The sequence below is a fragment of the Antedon mediterranea genome, chromosome 3, assembly GCF_964355755.1.
Source record: "Antedon mediterranea chromosome 3, ecAntMedi1.1, whole genome shotgun sequence".
NCBI lineage: Eukaryota > Metazoa > Echinodermata > Crinoidea > Comatulida > Antedonidae > Antedon > Antedon mediterranea.
In genome coordinates, this window is record NC_092672.1 from 10,340,320 (window position 1) to 10,364,674 (window position 24,355).

The window sequence follows — 24,355 nt, forward strand, 5'->3', positions numbered from 1 at the left end:
CGGTATGCCTTAATTGATTTAATTGACTTCGTGTATTTCCTGACAACGGAACTTGTCAATATCATGATCCAACTCTATATATCAGAACCCATTCGTACTCAAATTTGGGTTCATGGGAAACTCTTAATTGTTTCACAACCTGGACTATAACTTGAGTGTTTTACGTCACCAACTGCTGAAGCAAATCATGTTACGGGCAAGATAGAGCAAAAATAAATACCATTGACATTAGGAAGGAAGCTGGACTGGACTTGGTGAATGACGAGATTCAATTCATTACATGTAGGTAGACACTTCTTTTGTTTTTTTACTATTGACACGCCTTGGACGTTGTCAAGCATTTCATGCAATCCACAGTGTAGGTGTGCCGTTTCCGAAGGAATTTGAAGGATAATTCTCGATCACAGGTGTGGTACCTGATGTTCCATAACAAAATAGCTGGTCCTAAATTCCATTTAAAAATCCATTTGTAAGTTAAGAATAATACTGTATGCAAAAATAAACCAATGGTCTTCTTTCATCAATCAATTAGTCAACGTATATACAGTATAACATTTATGACGTAAGTAAGCTACTATTCCTTCATGATTTAGCTTGGATTAGGAACAGAAGTGCATTATTATCCCATGTGTTGTCTGGGTTGTTGTACTATTATACGCAGATACATAATTGTTAAAACAGTACAATTTGTATTAAATATTTTTACGATTGGCCTACTAAGTAGCTTGCGAATGAATAACGTGGGAATTCTGACAGCATGAACCTATATGTGTCCTAAAACTCATACGACGATGGATACAGTTTTTATGAATGCTAATGCCGTTACCTCAAACTCAATCGTAGTAATGATTTAATAGACAACAAAACGTAATCTTAAAGTTTAGTTGTTTTAAAATTACGTATAGTTTTATTATTGTCAGGAAAATAATAAAACGTTGTGAAAAAAGTATAACTAGTCTTATACATGATAGAAGCGTTACTAGGTCAAATGTTAGCGAAGCGAGATGACAGAGGATTAGGTTCAGAAACAAGTGCCCATTAGGGAGAGGATTTAACGTTATAAACAAAACGTGTTCCTTATCATTTGTATTACAGTATACTATATTATGGACCAACTTCCCGTTGGTCATTTTCCTGAGCATACTAATTATCTATATATAAATTTACGTAAGGGCAAAATTCGGTAAATCACGCCTTACTTTTAGACTTTTTACTCGATGGTATATAAAGTTGGTTCGTACTTTCGGTACTGATTTTAACCACCTGATGTAACCCTGTTTACTAATTAAATTAAGTTAGATAATTAGTTATTGACGATTAAAACGAATTTAGGTTCAACGATTTGCCCCAAATAGGGGTGTTTTCCGATCGTGGTATACACTGTCTAATGGATGTCCATCTTGAAAAATACCCGCCACAAAAATGCGAGGAGGCTTCGCATTTTCCTATCTCCTCCTACGATAATTGTTTTTAATAGCTGAAAACCGGTTGAACAGTTCGCGTACAGTATCATAATGTTGAAGACAGGCCGATTTTCTTTAAAAAATACTATTTTGATAGATTTAATATAGGCCTACATTTATGCAAATGTATTGATTTGAAATGAATGGAACATTCCAATCTCTGTTCCACAAGTGTCTATTCCCTCAGGCGTCGTAAAGGCAAGTTCTGTATACTCATAACAGAAATTCTATCCATTTTTTTTTCAATCTGTGCTGCAGAGGTTGGATATAGATTTTTTTTAACGGATAATGAGCTAGCGTTTTCAGTCGCCGTATATTATGTACAAATCTTTATTATTGCAGTTAAACCACCCACGTGACATCATCACCCTTCCCTCACTGGCATGAGTAGCGTTGTAAAGCCAGGATAGGCCTACGGTGCATCCTTCTTCTTCTCTTCTTCTTCGTATTAGGAGCCAACTTCATATGTGAAGACTCTGCTCCTCCAACTCTGTTTTGCTAGCTCTACTGTATTTGGTTGCGATGTAATACTTTGTTGAAACCATCACCGTCCTAGTCGATTGAAATAGTATATATTTCAATTCAATTCTTTTTGTTTATGTCATATCATATTTCCAATAAACGCAGAACAACTTTGGTGGGTATGGTTAGGAACCAACTTAAGTATGAATTGGCTCTAAGAAACAATTGAAAACCATTAGGCCTACTAATTAAGTTGAGTTAGATAATTTAATATTTATTGACGATTAAATCGAATTTATGATTTGCCACGAATAGGGGTGGTTTTCACAAATTGTTTTACATTATATAAATATATTATACACGTCGTAGTGATGTATCGTTACATGTACTATACTATTTCAATCGACTAGGACGGTGATGGTTTCTGTGTTTAGTGGTATATTATTTGTAAAACATGAAAACTATTAATATTTCGTTACTACATGGATAAAGAATATATTTAAAAATTGTTCCTCTTTGCACCCATCCTCTTTCCCATCCCTCAACCCTAATGTTACATACAAAACACAAATTAAGTTTGTTTAAATTTGACTTAAACAATTGGTCTCATTTTGTGACAAGTTTCTCTTTCGGAAGTAATTCCCAGGGTGCTAATTTTAGTTCAGTACATAAATCACAGTGTATTTATTCGTTCCTGTAAACGACATGTATTATTGTCCTGCGGTACGTACATTTGAAGTCGCCAGTTTTTTAACGCTGAAATTATTATGTATTCGAGAACCATCTGTGGGCACGACCTAGATGGTACGCGAGCGAAGCGAGCGTACCATCTAGTACTACCAATAAACTCTAACTTGAAAAAACACATGCATGTTTATTGCTTGTTTTTTACTCACCTCGATATCGTGTGTTGGTTTTCTTACAAATACCAAAACTCTATCTATATTATAGTACAGGCGAGTGCCCAATATTTACTCCATCTTTGGAATACATGGGTGACACCAGTCATTTCAACAGGAAATGTATATAGGTCTGTTTTGGCTGTTTGATTTCTGATACAATTTATTTAGATTTTGAAACAAAAAATTAATTTCCTTCCTGTTTTTAAAAATTCAATTCTTTTTGTTTATGTCATATCATATTTCCAATTTATTCCATATTTGTGTATTCATTTTATATAATGTTTCGATATACTTTCTTGTCAATTTGGACACTAATGTTGATATTCTATATTAAATCGTTCTAAAATGTACAGACATATTACGTGATATTATGTGTAGTGTCTACATTAACCATTCACACGTATTTGATGTTTCGAAATTGACTGGACGATAGATTATATTTCATACTAGTACAGTTCCGCAATTCGGTTCATTAGCTGAAATGTTTATTTTTAAATATAAATACACCTATATGATAATTATCGTAATTGTCTGTAAATATAAAAACTGATCAGATAGTATTGGTCGGAAGATTGTGATAATTTGTAAAAGCGTTTTCTGTAGTGAGGGCCGATACATATTTTTTCCCTTTTTTTCAGTTGAAAAGTTTGCGTGGAAATATAAAGTCAACTGTATCACCATTGCACTGATGCGTCTTTCCTAACTGAAGGCTTAAACTACTTTTTAGTTGTTTCTATAACTAAAAGCGTTTTGTGCCTTGAGCGACATCGGTGGAAATGATGCATTTAAAATATGTATGATGGATTAGGAAAATTTAGGATAAATTAGGTCCAATTTGACTTCAAGCGATATTGTAGTTTATGTGCATTTTTTTAAATAGTTCATTCGTAAAGTTGTTGTGTTTGAGAATGTCGATAAAATGTAGGTCAAAGGAACCATTTTAAAATTTAAGGTCACATAAACCGGAAGTCAAAAACTATCGTGTATCCTAATTCAGTATAATTTTTGTTAAAGGAAATTGTATAGTCGTTAACACGTCGACTTTTCCAGCTATATTGGCCCAAACATATTACAGGGTTATTTATCCTTGACATGTGAACTTTGCTGGACGAGATTTGACAAATAGGTTATATTTTGGGTAGATAGCATATAATAGGTAATATTAATTCATTAAAGTATTTTCCTGTTAGGATAAATATTGTCTTGGCATAACTCCTATTTATATATAGATATTATCCAGGTTTGATAACTTTCCATTTTGTTGGTAGTGGGTCAAAATGTCACATATTTAGATTAAGTTTTCGACAGCAGGTTATATAAGGCTATATCATCATGAATGTGGCAAACACATCATTTACATAATGGATGTGCTTGTGTAGGCTTAGATACTATACCTACCAACAGACTGTTTAGTCTAGTTGATAGTTACTTTACTGAGAAATAATAACGAAGGTGTTTGCTGAAATATAATATTTAACTCTTATCCGTAACTTATATAATATTCCTAACTGTCCTTTAACATGTAAAGTATAATATTTAGATTGTGATATGCCATTTCAATTGTTCCGAGAAACTGTATGTTTTGTATGGAAATATAAAAAACGGTGAGTTTAAAATAAAGAAGAACAAGTTCAAACACGCCCGTTATAAAGACCTTCAACGACTAAAAGCTAACTTGAACCAAAGATAGTGCTTTGCACTCATGTCAATCCTGAGGGTGCTGCACCGCTGTCTTCTTGTTGTTATGTACAGTATTGTTGTTCCTGAAAATTGAATAAAATAAAATAAATAAAATAAGAGTAAAAATGTAGACATTAACAAATAACAAAGCATCCTGCAGCTTTAAACAGAAGTGGAAACAAATCGTGGAAAGTGTAAATGTCTGATGAGTTTTAGGCCTAAGTTGCAGGCCTTACATATTATACGTTTTCCAATCTATCCATTTTAGTTCTCCTTAGAAAACATCTACAGTCCAGTTTTTATCACAATATCGATGAGAACGTAGATTACTTTTTGCACGGTACATCCCAATAAGCCTAATGGTCATTATTTATTCTAAACACTGTTTGCTCAATTCCTGTCAATCTTGGATCGCTTGTGAACTTTCAGGTGTAATCTGTTTACGAGCACATTATGATAAAAGATAGATTTATTAAATAAAGTACATAATATATACAGAGCAGTGCTACCATTCAAAGGTCGCAGGCACATGCTCTAGTTAAGTTACCTGTATTTTAACTCTACACTAGCGTACTCAGTTTGTCAGTTTTTATAAACGACGAAGGTAAGATTTTATCAATTGTAACTTAATTTCAGGAGAAAATTAAGATTTTCAATTTATGTTTAAAACGTTTTTATCTGTTATTTTCCAAATAAAACGTAACTTAACGAAGCTGAACACAATTAGGGAAACCAAGCGGTTCTTTTGAAGCTTGAGGAATCAATTTTTTTAATTGATTACTACAATTAAAGCTGTCAGATTTAAAGACATTGTAAATAGAAATTTACAGTTAGATTAAATGAATGATCATAAGCGGAATGGTAAGGACAAGAAAAAAATATAACCAATCCTAAAGCTCTGCCTATACTATCAAACTTGTGACAACAAAATGTGATGTGCCCATATATGGACTTAATGATGTCATATCACTACCATATTTGGGCACATCGCATATTTTTGTCAAATTAGTTTGATAGAGTGGACAGAGCTTAATTAAGAAGCAAGTATTGCCAATGATGACTTGATGAAACTGTCTTAAGAAACAGTCTACGAAGAATATTAAGGTACCAAGGGAAGAAAACCGATCAGAAATCATCAAGGAAAAATTACTCTGAAAAGAGGACAATTTTAAAATGGCAATGATGAAGTGTGGAATGTTTTGCATAATATAAAATTGTATGCCTAAAGGTCTATAGGTCTTATATATAATAATGTGGCAAATATTGGTAGTTACAGCTAGTACAGCATTTTCAGATATAAATTATGCAGTGTCAGTCGCTTCTTATCATTTATAGCAATGGCCTGATGGTAGACAAATACAAAAACACTTCATAATTGATATAATCAAAGAACTTATAACACAAGAATCTCCTGTTCGTCCGAAGCGCGTAACAATTTCGAAAGGCATTGTGGGATAGAATAGAGCTATGGGTGGCGCCATTGTGAGCCATGGAGTAGGGCGCCCGCATCAAATTAGAAAGTCAAAATCATAGAGGGGATCTGCTAATGCTCTAGGGGGATAGAGTAATTGACTGAGGAGTAGGGCGCCCGCATCAAATTAGAAAGTCAAAATCATAGAGGGTATCTGCTAATACTCTAGGGGGATCTGCTAATACTCTAGGGGGTAGAGTAATTGACTTCCTAGTTTGGAGGGGGCGCTGCTCCATGCTGTGAAATGGCGTCGCCCAGTTTGACCTTTTAACCCTGTACTTCCGATACTGTGTTTTGAATGCAAATTGAAGAACAGGAGATTCTTGTGTTATAAGTTCTTTGGCCTACACTGTATTAAATAAGATTGTATGCAAACAACTGTTTAGTAGGCCAATTGACTATCTATCTATCGTGGTAAGATTATCCTTTACGATGTATAGTGTATAATTATATATACATAAAAGTACACATACTCAAGTCTTGGATTAGTATTGTAAACCTATAACTCTTCAAAATGTACCAGCAAAAATTCAAAACAAGAAGTATCACTTCACTCTGCATAATATTCTGTCTTTTATTAACATTATATGCATACGTCGTTATCTACAAGTTATATATAGGAGAATTTATCTATGGTGAAGGGTGTGTTGTGTAGTTAGTAGATCGTAGATCGTACATCTTTTGTGTTTGTCATTTGCTTACCATGACGTATTTGAGAAAGATACAACCGTGAAATAATATCAGTACATTGAACTCATATTCACGTATCAACAATTGTATGTACTTTTGACTCATATCTTTATAATGTATAACGTATTCAAAAATGGTTATTATGTCAGTTATTTGCGATTTATTTTTTCCACTGGTTTGTAAAGAAAGTTGAATTTAATGTAATCACCATCAAAACATTGGAGAGTTGAGGTATATTTTACGATGGGCAGAGAACCAATAAGTTACTGTTGAAACTGCATGAATGAATTACATTGGAAATTATGTTGTCAAAAAACGCGAATTTTCAACCAATTACTATACTTATGTTTGCAATTTCCGGAATAAATCTATGGGCACGCCAGGCACCTCTGTTTCGTCAGACGACATTAAGTTTGAATCAGAACTGTTTACAGTGACATGCGTTTAATATTAGACCTATATGTGTAAAGTAGTTGCGTTATACTGTTTTTGTTTGGGAAAGGAAATGGTTCGAAATTCAATAATCTGCTTTTATTCAGGTCGTACACCATGGGTATAGATAAATTAATAACATTTGTAGAGAACAAACCATGCGTGTGTGTGGAGAACAGTTGTCATAACGATTGCTATTATACCCATGGGTAAAATCTACACACATTTTCGGGTGGGTGCCAGATTTAATGCTTGGTATGAAATTATAAATATTGTCTAAACCATTCGACTACATAAAGCGTTTGCATTAGAGAATTGTAATCAGGTGACACCTTGTCCTCATGCATGTGACTAATGAATTATTCATGTTATTTTTTACGTTTCAAGAGGGGTCCTCGTATGTATGACAACAAATATCCAGTCTCGAGCGTATTGTATTTCTCACTTGATTAGGCAGAATTAAGTAATAATGCATATTGTATTGAGTATTCATTATTTTTCACACAAAATTCATAACCATATGTATTAAAAGAAGTAAAAAGTACAATAAAAGTGTGAAAAACAGGATAACCACAAGCAAGCAAAAGCTTTTGATCTGTTGTACCCTTGTAAATATAAATTTACAAATAAATTACAAAAATGTTTTCATTTTTAGTAAATTATAAATTATTCTTGAGGAAAATGCTTTGCTGTTTGATTGGTCCAAATCATCTGCGTTGCGCTTACGTTCTTGCGTTGCGTTCCAGTTCTTAAATTTCCCACTTTTCACTTCCACCCACACTATATAAAAGTATAATATAACTTACTAAGGTTTTGATGTATTTACTGGTTATTTTTAAAGGATTGTAAAAAATGTTCGTTAAGATTTCATGTTTCTATCTAATAACATTCTACTTCAAGCATGTAGTTATTATTAAAATTTATTATTATTATTATTTTTTTTTTGGAATGGTCCGTAATACTAACAGACAAGATAGCACTAAAAAACTATTACGTAACTACTACGTAACATCGCATGACTTGTTAAAAATCTTTAAATTGTCAATTTTGTTGTTGACAGGAGTAAACAGTTGTGTTGGACATGATTATAAGGTCACGATGACGTCACAATTCACACACACTAACAGTAAATCGGAGCTTGTTATGGAAGAGACGAAAAAAACTAACCGCGGAATGGAGCGAGTATTTCTTGTAACAACCGTGTGTTTGGTGTTCGTTGTTATCGGACTTATAATAACTACAGGTATGTTCTGTTTTTTAAACTATATTACTTAATATATTTCATTTATATAACTCTGAAGTACTGGAATTATTTGGCCTCGGAAACACCTTGACAATTATAGGAGAATGAATGGATACTTTCAACGTGTGTTTAATAAGCCAATCATTCTATTATTAGTAACAACGTTATATAAATTCTTTAGAAAGTATAATTATTATAATTATATAAACATTTTGTCTTTTTTAAATATTTATTCAAAAGCATATTTATACAGAAAAAACAAGGTATAGATACAGTTTTACATATGACCCTGTTGATATTTTATCTGTTACATTTGCATAATTGAAATAATATTTTATTTTATTTAAATTGCTGCCATAACATTAGGAAAAATAATAATAAAACATTTATAACCATACAACATTTCAGGAAGGTCTAAACAGCAAAATTATTAATATCTACTTTTTTTTTTGTTAATATGAGTGTATTTCCTTGTTAGTCTTAGTTTTAATTTAAAAATAATTAGATATCGGTATTTTTTGGTTAAGAATATGATTGTTACCTCCATTGTCAAGTATATATTAAGAGTATTACGACTTGGCTTATATCTGCTAATGCTAAGTTCGTTATTGTACCAGGCCTGACATTAATATGAAAATACAACTGGATTGAATGTATTACAGTAACTTTGACAGTCGATCATTTTGTTGATATTCTTGAGAGTAACGGTTTTAAAAGAGTATTTTACCTTAAGTTAAAATTTCTTGATTGATTTAATATCCTAGTTTAACTAAGCCAAAAATATCCTATTTTTAACATTCGTGTTAACTTTTAGTAGCCAGGTTTTTTTATACAGAGAAAGGAAAACACAACCATTATTGTACAGAATATGTCATCATTATGTTAATCAATGTATGCGTCAGAGAACGTTTTAATTGAATTTCCTGCTTGAAACTCAACTTTAGACGAATTTCTGGGACAGTAAGATCACGTGTATTTTGGAAGAAAGTTTAAACATATGCTACTGTAGATGCTTAATTCAAATCAAATAGATAACACGTGCACAAATAATAAACTCATATATACGAGTATTTAAAATTTGTTTTATAGAGCAAATTAAAGAAATGTATTTTTAAAAGTAAGGAATGTGTGTATTAATAATGATGGCATATACATGATTTCTACTTATTTTCGAAAGAGGAAATTATTAGTCATTTTATAATAGTACTATTGTAATTGTGTAAGGCTTACTGATTACCGGTTCTGTTTTATTTGGCCCAATCAGTATCGGGACAAAATAGGAAGAACCCCTAGGTTTTAACGTGTCTGAATTTCCTTGAATGCGATTGATGGGCCTCGACTTAACACAGTATTATTTTAACTGAATCTTACAAGAAATAGTTTTCGTAGCTATAGGATAGTTCCACATGATACACTTTGTGTCCATCACATGCTATAAGGAATGGTTAAGGTTAGGGTCTAAACAATTTGCTTTGTAACTTGGATAACATTGTAGTGCTGGTAACATATTTGCAACGAAGAGAATACTATATTACGAGTATATGTACGAAAATGCGTTCACTGTAGTAAATGTAAATGGGAGAATAACTTGTGACTTACAGCCTACTTTTCTGAATTGCGCACAGGTATGTGGACGACACCTACCAGTGCTACCACAACAACACACAACTTTCTACTCCCCCAAGGGTAACCCGTTACTCTTCCAAAAGATGTACTGGGTTTTTTTAAATTTCACACGAGCCAGATGTGTACACTGGACCTCCAGTTTTAAGTCCTTATCCGAGAAGACTTCTACCACCATAACAATATTCAAGGAGTGACTTGAACCTGTGCTTATTATATAGCTATGGTTTGCGGAGCGCCCCTACCTTAACCGCTCGGCCACTCCTCTGGCCCATCCAGAACGTAACCGGGCCCAACGATGCTTAACTTCGGTGATCTGACGAGAACCGGTGTTTCAACGCAGTATATGCCGTAGTTAAACAGTCCTACATTTGTTTGTATCAACCCTGTTAGTGGCGGTAATTATCGCGAATAACGATACGTTAATGGTTTTTTAGGTAACACTTTGTGGTATCTTATTCTCTAAGTCTCTTTACTAAGGAGAACATTTTTAGTATAATTTTCGTTCGTTCTAATTATTGTGTCTTTTTATGAATAAAGTGTTTAAACATCCAAGCAATTACTGGTAATCATAAAAACCATTATTTTATTTTTCCATGGAGATATAACTTATAATCATTCAGAAGAATGTATTTCTAAGTGCTAATGTTTATTTTATGATGACGTTACAAAAGCAGTACACTTGTTTAATGTTTCACTTGTTTAAATTCATATTTGTACAATATTTGTTCCGACATCATTTCATTTTCTGTTTTACAATTTCCTGTTTTGTCTTTTTTGGCAACCTGTTTGCAAAAATCATCATCCATTTGGTCATCTTTTCATTCCGATGGTGTGCAACAAAAAATCACTCCAACGTTCACTGCCAAACGATGCTTCTACAACTTCATTGTATTTATGATTCGTCCTTCATTGTTATGGTAATCCACGATCGTCATTGCAAATGGTCATCATCACATCTCCACGTCGTATTTGGCACGTGACTTACGATCTCAGCCGTTATAGGTACAGATCGGAATAACTTGAAGCGGGAAGTCAACGCACTAAAAGATGAACCTGAAGTATGCACTACAGATCACTGTGTCAAGATGGGTAAGATTGTTCTCATACTACTGTACTTATATATTGACGTACCATAGCATGTCTAGCGGCAATACACTCCCTGCCAGTGCAATATCGTGTCAGACTGCAGGACCATACAATATCACCTAATTTCTAAATATCAAACTAATCTAACCTCTAGAAATAAAATCCCACTATAAATATGTGATAAAAATGTTCTGTAATAAGACATCATACTGCAGGATGTGTATTGCAAAAGATGATATACCGCACGTGTATATAGACAAATAATTTTTTTTGTTACGCCTATAATTTAGATAGGTCTTATTATACCAGTAATATTTGCCATATTTTTAAATAATTGTAACATTAATTTCATAATTGTTTCTACTTAGCTGGCAATCTCATTACAAATATGGACACTAGTGTTGACCCCTGTGACAATTTCTTCCAATTCTCATGTGGAGGTTGGGAGAAGCGTTACGCTATTCCAGAAAACGAATACTACTATTCGGCATTTAGTGTCCTGAGAGAAGACGTACAGCTTGTACTACGTGGTAAGAATAGACACCGTTTTTGGACTAGTGTTTAAAGTATTATTAATTGTTTTCTTTATTTCTACTTTAAATTATACATAAGTGTTTGTAAACATTGGCTCTGACGCTTCACCTACAGCTATCTAGCTTCGTTTTGAACTGCAACTGAATCAAGGCACTAATGTAGTGAAGACATGTTGCGAATGTACTGTTAAGGAATTCAGTTGAATTGTTCATTCAGTTTAATTTGAATAATTCGAATAACCCTTTTAATACGCCAATGGCAATTCATAGAAGTCCCGATAGAAGTATCTTGTTTTTTTCAATTCTGCAATTTTTTACTTACGAATAATTCATGATTTTTGTTCATTGACCTATAAATAAATAGTACAATTTATTCATTTGTATGTTGTTACAAACTTTGAACAATTTATAACATGTGACCCACATACCTACCTTGCAATCTTTTTTCAAAATGTCAATATGTTGACAGATAAATAGGTTCAACGCGAACTATTCACTCGGAGTGTTACATTCAAATCAATCTAACAATTTACATTGTTACATTACTGATAATTACCTACATAAAGTAAATACACGATAATGAGCTATGTTTGTTTGGGAACAGATCTGTTGTCAGAAGATAGTACGCCTAATGATGAAAGTTCTAGCAGTAGTCGTGAACCGGATACTTTCAGAAAATCAAGAGATTTTTACAAAGCGTGTATGGATGAAGGTACGTAACATGTTTATGCTTTATTATACATGCCATGTATGGGTTAAAGATTCATTCACAGACAATTTTTAATTTAAACGAATTCTCACAAAGTGCCAGTTTAAATTGTTATAAGTAAATTAAATGAATAAAAAATGATATAGTTTTATTAAAACTGTTATTATTTGAACTATTAGGTATTGTATAAATGTAATATGTATCTGTTTCATAGAACTGTATACATAACTCACTTATATTGTCGAATGTATTAGCATGTAAAAGACGTACACAAAAGAGTTTTCGTTATTTTGAGAAGAGTGAATGGAATCGATTCATTATTCAAAACTGTGACAAGAATGTTTTAATGTTATTATCATGATCATTAGTTTAGTAGGTTAATTCCTCCGTGGTTTATACAAATCCGAATTAGCATACCCATCAATCAAAAGACTAAGAGGTTCGGACCCGACCTCCATATGTTGATTAAAACTTTCGTCGTCAAAAGGATTCTTTAAAACGGTGCCTCGTATCACATATAATCGCAATGTGTTCTTTGCTATTAACTTCTGTGTAGCCAACATGTCAAATAGTTAGGCATTAATCTTATAAATATTCACCAGTGAGTCTTTAGAATGATACAGCTTTAAGGCGAATTTACACAGATGAGCGGTAACGGTAAGCGAAAACGCGCGAGCTTGTCCACCCGCCGTAAAACCTTCTTTTGTTCAACTGCGTTTTGTGTAAATGGTAATATCATGGAACTATAATTATAGTTCCATGGTAATATGAAATAACATAGATTCTATATCATTTTGTTTACCGCTTACTGTTTACCGCGCACCGTTACCACCCGTCTGTGTAAATTGCCCATTAGTATTGTATCCGATCTTTGTAGTGTAAAATGCAAAAGTGTACGCAGTCACCAGCAGTTTCTATTCCAATGATGAACCTTAATGAATAGGTTATTCTCTATGCTTCATATAAGAAAATCGTATTCAAGATAAATTATAATTATTTTTTAGACACCATCGATAAATTGGACGGTGAACCCTTGATTGACCTACTGGAGTACCTCGGAGGATGGCCTGTGCTTGGACCGAGCCCAGGTGGTATGTGGTCACAACGAGGATACAAATTTGAGACACTCTGGGCAACACTGTCTGGCGAATTTAATAATCGTCATATTATTCATTCATACGTAGATTATGACGATAAAAATTCATCCAGGTATATTTTGAAGGTAAGTTCTTTTGCATTTTTAAACTAGGTGGTTTTCCAAAAATTAGTCTATTACGTAATGTATGACGGTTCATTCAGTAAGTAAATGTTGCCCAAGTATTGGTTGTAGGCCTACATACGGATTTTTTGTAAGGACATTTAGGATTTACGAGGCCGTATGAAGGTAGACCTACTATATTCGCATGTACTGGGTTTGGCATTGTTGTCACTACTCTGACTGACTGAACAGTCGATATCCCTATGAATATCTTCAATTATGTTATCACATCTGTAACAAATCGTCGAAAACGAATCGACTTTACAGAGCTGGACGACGAATTGGACACATGACGTAATGAATAATTTGCATTCTATTTAATCAGATCATTTTAGAAATGTGTATTAATGTCAACATACAATTTATGCTTATCTTACCTGTGTCTTGTTAAGAAATATATTTATTTTTTGTTTAGATTGACCAACCAAGTTTAGGAATGTCGAGTCGGGAATATTATTTGTCTAGCGAATATGCAGAGGTGAGTATCAATACAGTGAGAAGTCATACGTCAGTTGAAATGCCTTTGACAATAATGATGATTACCAAGAAAGCGTCATTGTGCAAGACTGAGGATGATGTTCGTATCATGGAATTCACAAATTTTATATTCAAGATCAAACTTACTTACGTTTTAAACTTGTGATGTTAAAACTGCAAAATGGTTTTATCAAAGTCTGCTTTTAGTATGTCTTTTGGTATGTTTTTTAATAACAACAATCAGTAAACATGTAGAAGCTATTATGTTTTAAACAATAAATGATTATGTTTATCTTTTTACTTACATCCAGACAAAAGAAGCTTATTTGAAATATATGACGGATATAGCACTTTTGCTTAATGGTAGTCCTATTACTGTGAAAAGCGAAATGGAGGAAGTATTAGAGTTTGAAACCAAATTAGCTAACGTAAGTTCAGATATTTATTAGTTTATTACCGATAGAAATCAATAATGAATTCACTATGATTTATTCATTAATTAACCAAGACACCGTAAAAGCTCACTAAATACCGTTTCAATCAATCAATTATATTAAATGTTATATTATGGATTTTATAAACAAAACTACTTTAGTGTTAATTATGTCAACAAACGACTAAACAATCCTAGGCCTAGCAAGGCTAAAACGCCTGGGCTAGGCCTAGCGTAATCCTAACAGGCCTAGCTTAGTAGTTACTAGTAGAAGTAGTAATGTACTAGCTTGGCTGAAAGGCAAAACTTCGACAGAAAATTGGAACTTATCTAGGCTAATTATGGTTTTTCCAACAATTCCACGTCTTGTAGGGATGTCCCCATTAATTGATCAAAATCCTAAAACGATCTAAAGCTAATTTAAATGCCTTTTTGAATGAAATTAGTATATATATATCCAAATCGTACACAAAAATCTGCTGCTGTTGCAATATCTCGCGGTGTGGTATTTACAACAAACAGAGGCAGGACGACAGGTGGCGCTGTTGTATTTCACTGTAATTTTTGTACTGTATAGGGGATTTTTTTTCATCCGCGAAACGTTTTTTTTTTCGTACACAAAAACGTTTAAAAAAGTACTATTAAACGATCGTTTAATAGTGCGTACTATTGCATGCCATGTGACTCACAATCGTCCAATCAAATGATAGGAATGTATTTAGGTGTTATATAATAGACCTTATACAATAATAATAATCAATAGGTAGGCCCTACAAAGCCGGAGTGGCGGGTCATTGATATTTAAATAGAATAAAGTACTGATCTTAACGAAATGATCATTCCATTCTTTCCTTCAATGTGTTTAGTATATACATTAAACAGAAGCATTTCCTTCAATGTGTATTTCCTTCTATGTGTTTTGTATACACATTGAAGAGAAGCAAATTAGCAAAATATTCTATCGTATATCTAGTTAACAACGCCTGACGAAGATCTGAGAGACAATGAAGCACTGTATAATTTGATGACGTTGGAGGAACTATCTGCGGATGTACCGCTGGTAAGGAAACCATATTATTATTCAAAATAGACTAATAAAACTATGTTTTATATAATTTTTCGTTTTATATCACTCTTTGACCAGATTTATCTTGGCCATTCCAGTAACAGTTTGTATTTTTAACCACTTTGTTTCCAATTATAGGCTTACTAATAATACTTCTTTGTGTATACGTCATTTTTCTCCATAGATAGACTGGCGCTATTACTTCAATACGGTTACTCCAAAAAGTGTGCAACCAATCACAGATTCGGAACCAATTGTTAACCGTAACCCAACATACATGAAAGAAATTTCTCAGTTGGTTGTGGTCGACACGCACCCAAGGTTTGTTCAAAATCGATTGAGGGCGTACTGTATGTCTATGTTCCTTAAAGATGTATTGCCCCCTGAAAAAAAAAATTTTTTAGCCATTTTAATGTCATATAATAATTATCCACTCTGATTAAAACTGTATTTTAAAGGAAATTTTAAGTCAAATTGGCTGCCAGCCAATGGATTTTTAGTTTAATTTAATCATTTATTTTGTCATTTTATAAATGAAAACATTATTTTGTCCGTTTTTTCTACGGAAGTGATTAACTTTATTATTTATCATGTTATATATTAATATTAAAATCTTAAATCCACGCCTGTAGCCAAGATTTAGGTAGTACATGGCATAGATTTATGGCATACAAAATGAGTTAAAGTTAACTAAACTAATGTAGCAACAATACTACGCAACAATATTGGTTAATATAATCCTATTGACACAATTAATATAGGCCTAAAACAACGACTATCAGCTAAATTCATTCGTACTTTTATTTACAAATCTCTGGCTTGTTTTACATAGTGTTCACAGAGCTCAGCCGTATTCGTAACCAACCCAGTTTTCTCTCAATTTATGCCCGTCGTTTATGTATTAATTACGTCATTCATTAATATTATTCAAGCATGACGGATTGTAACACGCCATCACAGAACCAAGATTAAATTATATTTATCATTTTTTTGTGAATGTAGTGTTGTTGTTAATTATTTGATGTGGAGAATTATTATGAATCGAGTTAGTAATCTGGGAGAACGATTCCGCCATGTTAGGCAACAGTATTATAAGGTACGTTTATCATTGATTGTTTTAAACAAATTTTAAAAAAACGTGTAGGCTTATTATTAGAGGCCATAAATAGATATAGTTAAATAATTAGACATACTGTGATTTCTTAATAAGTATAACCAATGTTCTTAATATTAAATGATAAGCTGTAGCTTGATTGGTTAACAACTTTGCCTTCCAAGGGTCAAGGTTCAATCATACCAATGTTGTAACTCAGGAATCTTTCTACTCAACCCACAGGTTTTATATGGTGCAAGTGCAGAGGGCGCTCGATTCAGAACATGTTCAGACTACATTAATGGAATTTTAGACTTTGCTGTCGGCAGGATGTATGTTGATAAAACCTTTACAGGGGACAGTAAAGAAAATGTAAGCGCGAACCATTGCTCATTCATTTCTTCTTTCATGTATTCATCAACACATTCACTCAATATTTCATTCATCCAAAGCCTACCTTTATTTTGTTGTTAGTTTAATGAATTTATTTCGACAAACTGATCAAATAGAAAAAAAATTAAGGCAAATTAAATCTAAACATAATACTGAAAAGTGGCAGGAAAAATGTGAATAATAAATTAACACAACAATGTATTACCCTTTCCTGCAAAAAGGAAATACTTGTAACACCTGCTCATTTGCATAAATGGTGGCGGTTGGCGCTTCGTAAGCAATCATCAGTTATAACGTTTTCGTGTACGTAGAACTAACTGGAAATGAGAATCATTCTCACTTATGTGATGATATGCACTTTTTAGCATTTCTTTAATATAGCTTGTATGTTTATCTATTCATTTTAATTAATATAACATTTGATTTAATATTCCGTAGATGGTAGACATGATAGGTCGATTGCGTAAATCGTTTATAGATATGTTAAAGGACAATGAATGGATGGACGAACCTACAAAACTAGTTGCAGCCGAAAAGGTAATTCGTTGTAAAGACAACGTTTTTTTATATATTGTATTTTCAAAAAATATTCATTATTTAATAATGAATATTTCATTTTACAAGTTAAATGGAAAAATTGTTTCCATGAGTTTAACGATGCGGAACCAAGTTAAATAAACTCGGTTTACTAATTTGCAAATTATTTTGTTTGCAGTATATACAATATGATGTTTCCACTGTTCTAAATCACTTTAGAATTACTTCTCTTTTCTGGTTGAATGTTCTCATTAATAAAAACAAAAATCATTTACCAAGATAGTTGATTTTATATTTTACAGTGCAACGCTATGTACGACCAAGTTGGCTACCCTGATTGGATAAAAGACGATGCACTTCTTGATAAAGAATATATTAACGTAGGTAACCTTAGTAACTTCAATCAAGCCAATCATTTATTAGTATTCATTTGACTTGATTTGCCTCTTCTAAAATGAGCCTATATTTCATTCATTCAAATTTTTCTCGGCAATTTATTGTATGCCCTTACACAAATAGCAAGTAAAGCTTGGTTCCTACAACGCAAGGCAAATGGGAGACACAATACAATACAATACAGTACAATAGTTTTCCAATCGCAATCAGACAGTTCGGAGTGTCCATCACTGTGATTGGTCAAATCACAGTGATCACTGCGCCTAAGTCCTTACGTCCAAGTGGGACCCAAGATTTAAAAAACCCCAAATTAGATTTACAAGGTAGTAAGAAAGTATATTGGTAATCATTTACAATTCTTTCTCTAATTTACTTAGATTGACTTTGATGATATGAACTACTTTACAAATGTTTTGTCATACCTAAATTGGACTTCCCAAGAAACGTATGGATACCTGCGGAAAGAAGTCGACAAAAATGAGTAAGTAGTTAGCATTGCTATTAACTTCAAATCACTTTAACTTAGTAACTACTAACATTTATTTAAATTAATTACAAAATGATTTCAGAAAAATAAAATCTCACTCATGGCAGTGAGTATTAAAATTATTTCGGAATTATAAAAACGAACGCTGATCAGTTTAAGTTAAGATTACGTTACACAAAACAATACAAAACAATTAATGATTATTGTGTATGGGTTGAATGGTGAGAATATACAATTTAACAACGATTTGGTTCGTAACGATCAAATATCTTTATTCGTTGCTGTTTTCGTTGATGATTTCAAAATCAATACCTTATAGCATATTCATTAATTTTTTTTTTCATCAGATGGAGTATAGGCCCTGCGGTGGTTAATGCATTCTACAACTCCCAAAGGAACAAAATCGGTAAATTTTTGTATGATGATGTTGGAAATAAAATATTAAATATTAAAATATTGTTATTATTGTGTTGTTCTATTAATATTGTTTTTTTCATTATTATTATTATTGTTTGTTTGTTATTGTAGTTTTTCCAGCTGGTATTCTCCAACCACCATTTTATAACAACAAATCGCCATGGTATGTAACATGTTGGGTTTTTTTATCTAACCCTATTTATCACTTTATAAAATTGCTCTTTTCTGTTGTCAGATATTTGCTCGAGCATTATATTCTCATAATTTATATAATATTTATTTCGATTTCTTACAAGTTCTCTATATTACACAAAGTTGGATAGGTATTTTTAGTTGTGAAGCTACGAAATATTACAATAAAATAATCTTTATTTGAATTTTGAATATTCATTATTTTTATACAATTCAAGGTATCTGAACTACGGTGGTATTGGTGCAGTTATTGGTCATGAAATTACTCATGGATTTGACGACAGAGGTAAGAATTTATTTCTCGTAATTAAAAATTAAGAAATGTCTACAAATGTGCTAAATTATTATTATTATTACTAGATGGTACGCTCGCTTCGCTCGCGTACCATCTAGGTCGTGCCCACAGATGGTTCTCGAATACACAGTAATTTCAGCGTAACAAAACTGGCGATTTCAAATGTACGTACCGCAGGACTATAGGCCTATACATTGTCGTTTACAGAAACGAATAAATAGACACGATGATTTATGTAGTCAACTAAAATTAGCACCCTGGGAATTACTTCCGAAGGAGAAACTTATCACAAAATGAGTCCAAGTTTTTGATTTGGACTCATTTAAAGAAACCCAATTTGTGTTTTGTATGTAACATTAGGGTTGAGGGATGGGAAAGCGGATAGGTACAAAGAGGAACAATTTTTAAATATATTCTTTATCCACTCAGTAACGAAATATTTTTTTCATGTTTTATAGGCCTATAAATAATATACCTCTAAATACAGTAAAACATTTGCGATTTAATACTTTTTTTATTTTATTTATTTATTTATTTCTTTTAAATATTCATTGTACACTAATTTTCCCCGTGTATGGCAAGAGATTCCTAATTATATTAAAGAACATTCTTTATTTAGTTTAGTTAAAACTGTCCCTGTCATAATCGATTGAAATATTAAAGTACCATGTCACGATACACCACTACGACGTTTATATTTGGTAATTATTAATTAATACAAACGTTGAGAAAGAACTGTCAGTATAAAGTTTATTTGTATATAATAATGTGTTTATATATCTAACAGTAGAGCCTATCCACAATCTCGCAAGTTTATTCTCAAAGGGCCCATATATTTACCTACCGTATGTGTTAAACCAAGGGCTCATAAATTTACCTACAGTACTTGTGTTAAACCAAACTCTGGCAGACTGAGAGATTGGGATGACTGTTCCATTCATCGCAAATCAATAGATTTGTATAATCGTATATTAAATCTATCAAAATAGTATTTTTTAAAGAAAATCGGCCTGTCTTCAACATTATGATGGTGTACTCTAGCTGTTCAACCGGTTTTCAGCTATTAAAAACAATTATCGTAGGAGGAGATAGGAAAATGCGAAGCCTCCTCGCATTTTTGTGGCGGGTATTTTTCAAGATGGACATCCATTATACAGTGTATACCACGGTCGGAAAACACCCCTATTTGGGGCAAATCTTGGAACCTAAATTCGTTTTAACCGTCAATAACTTATTATCTAACTTAATTTAATTAGTAAACAGGGTTACATCAGGTGGTTAAAATCAGTACCGAAAGTACGAACCAACTTTATATACCATCGAGTAAAAATTATAGAAGTAAGGCGCGATTTACCGAATTTTGCCCTTACGTAAATTTATATATAGATTACATTTTACAGAATATACTAAAATAATGTTGGCATATGTTTGATCCAAGGTAAAAGCATTGCTTTGGATTTGTTCTGTTGTGAAAAGAAAACGATTCAATTCAATTCAATTTAACATCAACATTTTATTTCTTCCACAATAAAATAACAACAAATATCCAATAAAAATTATAAAATGAAGGAAGAGGGCAAAACTAAAAAAGTAACACCAGAAAAACAGAAATTCGATTAATCAAAAGACCTTGTGGCGAGCAAGCCCTAAATGAATGATATAAATAAAAATTACAAATTCATTAACGTACACAAACACACAGACAGGACAGGGAAAGAAAAAATCCCCCAAAAAAGGAACAAACGATCATGTGATATAAAAGCTGAGGATGGTATAAAAACATTTTATAAATCATATTTTGACAAAATAAATTGTTTGGCTTTACGAGCTAAAGGTTCAACCTGAACAAATTACTGTATATACTTGCTAAAATACTGACCGTAGACCCACATTTCTGGCATAATTCTCAATAATAATAATAAAACAATTACCGTACTGTAACGCACAAGAAGGCTCTCAATGCACTGTAGTTATATTGTACATCAGAAACATGTAAAACGTCGAGTACAGTAATAGTGATACCAATTAAAAACTCACTTGTCTTTAAATATTTCTTCTGTAGGTCGCCAATATGATAAAGAAGGTAACCTGGTGCAGTGGTGGACAGATAATTCCATTGAAAAGTTTACAGAAAAAAAGCAATGCATAGTTGATCAATATGATAATTACGTCATGCCAGAAAACGACATGAATGTAGGTAACAATATTTTATTAGGACAAGTTAATAAGGAAAATCATTATTCGCTCATTAGGTTTAAACAATGCAGATACAGTGGCTTCTAAATATATTAGTACAATTAATTTTGTTTGCTTATTTTTAGTTAAATGGTATACAGACCCAAGGAGAAAATATCGCAGACAATGGCGGATTAGTTGAATCATACAAGGTAAGTTATAAAATGCCTTTTACCTCCAATGATAACGTTTGTCAAAAGTGAGACGATGGAGTGTGTCTACCTTCTGTCGATGTTACGGGCAAACAGCCTACATATGGTGTTTTAATGGAACGTTCATAACTCGCCACCAGCTCTCTCCACAATCAGTATAGTGTACTTAGGCCTACTTACTTGGATACCTGGTAACTGACCATTCATCCCTTAGGATGTAGAGTCTTTATCTTTTCTTTAGTTCACAATAGGTACTGAGATGATACTCTTAATATCAAGCAAATTTCAAATCCACGTTGTAAATACAAATATATAAAGAAAGGCCCAATAAGACTTTATATATTTTGTTTCTTCAGGCTTACAGAAGTTTTGTTGATAGTCGAGAAAAAGCAGAACCTCTACTACCTGGTCTCAACTATACACAGGATCAACTATTCTTTATTAACTATGCACAAGTAAGTTCGAATAAATCTTATCTTGGAATTAGTGAAAACCCCAAAAGCAGAAATAGCACCGAAGACTCATTTCATTCCTACTTCCTACAATATTCAACATCTGCAATACAATTTTAAAATAAAATCTGATGTAAAATAATAAAGAGAACAAAGAGATAATATGAAAAAGTGTATTTTTTTTTTTTTTTTTTTTTGTAGTTTTTTTCATTTATAGTATTTTTTATACCGCCCTGTTCCTTTTATTTTGCATGTGTTTTAATACGTATCTATTTGTGGTTTTTTATGTGTATTTGTATTTAATTATTTGTTTATTTGTATTTTATATGCATTAAACAGCGTCCAATTACAGAATTTATTTTTTTTTTATTTGTTTTGTTATATTTTTTATATAAATGTGTACCTTCTTCTTTTTAGGTATGGTGTAGTGCTTTCCGACCGGAAGGTGCTACTGCTCAAATTCTTACTGGACCTCATAGTCCTGGGCGATTCAGGTATGTTTAAACTATTCCAAGTTTTACCTCAGCCGTTTACTTTTGTGTTGTATAAACGTTCGAAGTATACACATTTCTAAAACAAAGCAAATCATCATTAAGTAACAGACAATTGAAATACTACAATGTTGCTATTTCATACATTTATGTACATTTATTTTTATATTTAGAGCAATTGGTGCAACTCGCAACAGTGAAGGTTTTGCCAAAGCGTTCAACTGTCCAAAGCCCACTGGTTCTGAAAAGCGGTGTAAAGTTTGGTAAAGTACATGGCATACCTAAACAAATGAAATTGTTTTAGGAAGCCATGTAAAAAACAACAAATATCAATAAACATGACTTGATTTCAAATTTAAATCATTTTGTCACAAGTTTTAAAAGAAATGTGTAAATAGCAATGTCTGTGAATTATTCAGTTTGGTACTGTTTAATTTAGTCTTGAGGATATGATGTATCAATAGGATTGGACAAAATTGCAGTAACAGTATACCCCTATAATGGACATATTTCACCATAATTGGTAGTAGCAGTCTGGCCAGCTTGATTCTAGTGTGACTATTGTTATAAACTTTTTTCAGCAATTTGCCTATTGATTTATAGATATCAATCACTATAAAGTAGTTATAACCATCGTGTTATAATCAGAATATGCAGAAAATGGCACTGTTTCCACAATGTGACGCAAACAATCACATTGCAATCAAATCAATTAGCAATAACAGTGATATTTGAAATGTATTAAACGAATAAGTACAGTACCTACAATTTCAATACAACTTTACAAAGGTTGGAAGATTTTTTAACCAATCGAACCAAACTAAAACTATTAGTAGGCCTATCATAAAATTGATTGTGTTTAGGGCATAAAAACTGCAACATTTAATATTATTAAATAATGTTGGTGCTAAACGTTTAAATGGTAGGCCTACCTTAGGTATTTAATTTGCTATTTTACAGAAATATTAATATTATTTTTCAAACTACATTCTGAATCATAATAGCATACCTGATTTTCAATGTTCAGAGAGAAAGTTGTTACCAGGCCTATGATAATGGATAGAGATAGATTCGTCTTTTTTGCTTGGGTTTCATCGTCGTGCTTCAAGTTGAACTTTGACCGGATGTGATTTCATTTCGTACTACGGTACTCTACAACTGTTACAGTGACGTGCTTGGTCATACAAACAAGACTGATTGAAAACGACACTAAAATAGACTAATTTAAAACTTTGTATGGATGATTTTTCTGCAACAGTTAAATTCCAACTAGTTGTAGCATTGAAAAACGTTTTAAAAGTAGCATTAGAAAATGTGTAACCATAATGTATATATTTATAAATGAAATGTTTGTAAAATTTTAAACAAAACACTATGATAATAGGCTTATCTGCATGAATTACTTTTTAACAATTACTATACCAATATTAATGTTTTCTTGATATTTACGTATATAAATTAAATATTGATGTAAGGAAAGTGTTTTAAATAATGATTTCATATAATACAGAATATCTCCGACAAACAACATTTTGGCAATGTCACTGTGTTAAAAGATAACTTGTTGTGTGTTGGTACAGCGCGCGCACGGAAATATCCACGATTTTAGATTTTAGTGTGTTGGTACAGCGCGCGCACGGAAATATCCACGATTTTAGATTTTAGAATTGGCATGTTTCCTTAT

General features: G+C 32.4%; 1 protein-coding gene across 2 annotated transcripts; it reads left to right on the forward strand.

Annotated features, from left to right (window-relative positions):
* On the forward strand, nt 1-24,241 carry LOC140044839 (membrane metallo-endopeptidase-like 1). 2 transcript variants are annotated; one of them, XM_072089518.1, is made up of 23 exons: nt 1-282; nt 8,161-8,343; nt 10,963-11,058; nt 11,424-11,585; nt 12,193-12,300; nt 13,302-13,519; nt 13,971-14,033; nt 14,344-14,460; nt 15,439-15,525; nt 15,716-15,852; nt 16,534-16,627; nt 16,868-16,996; nt 17,456-17,554; nt 17,857-17,934; nt 18,328-18,431; nt 18,785-18,843; nt 18,966-19,017; nt 19,265-19,332; nt 21,404-21,534; nt 21,663-21,728; nt 22,085-22,183; nt 22,598-22,674; nt 22,845-24,241. In XM_072089518.1, the coding sequence occupies exons 2-23, from the start codon at nt 8,199-8,201 to the stop codon at nt 22,936-22,938; spliced, it is 2,283 nt and encodes a 760-aa protein (XP_071945619.1). In that variant the 5' UTR covers nt 1-282; nt 8,161-8,198; the 3' UTR covers nt 22,939-24,241. The 2 variants fall into 2 exon arrangements, with proteins under 2 accessions (XP_071945619.1, XP_071945620.1); XM_072089519.1 differs by lacking the exon at nt 1-282 and adding an exon at nt 6,608-6,754.
* Nucleotides 24,242-24,355: the final 114 nt, after the last annotated feature.

Bases quoted from the DNA above. Each gene is read 5' to 3' on its own strand.
- LOC140044839 (XM_072089518.1), top strand. From the start codon at position 8,199: ATGACGTCACAATTCACACACACTAACAGTAAATCGGAGCTTGTTATG. The intron at 17,555-17,856 runs GTAATTCGTTGT...TATATTTTACAG, and splicing joins AACTAGTTGCAGCCGAAAAG to TGCAACGCTATGTACGACCA. The intron at 21,729-22,084 runs GTAAGTTATAAA...TTGTTTCTTCAG, and splicing joins GATTAGTTGAATCATACAAG to GCTTACAGAAGTTTTGTTGA.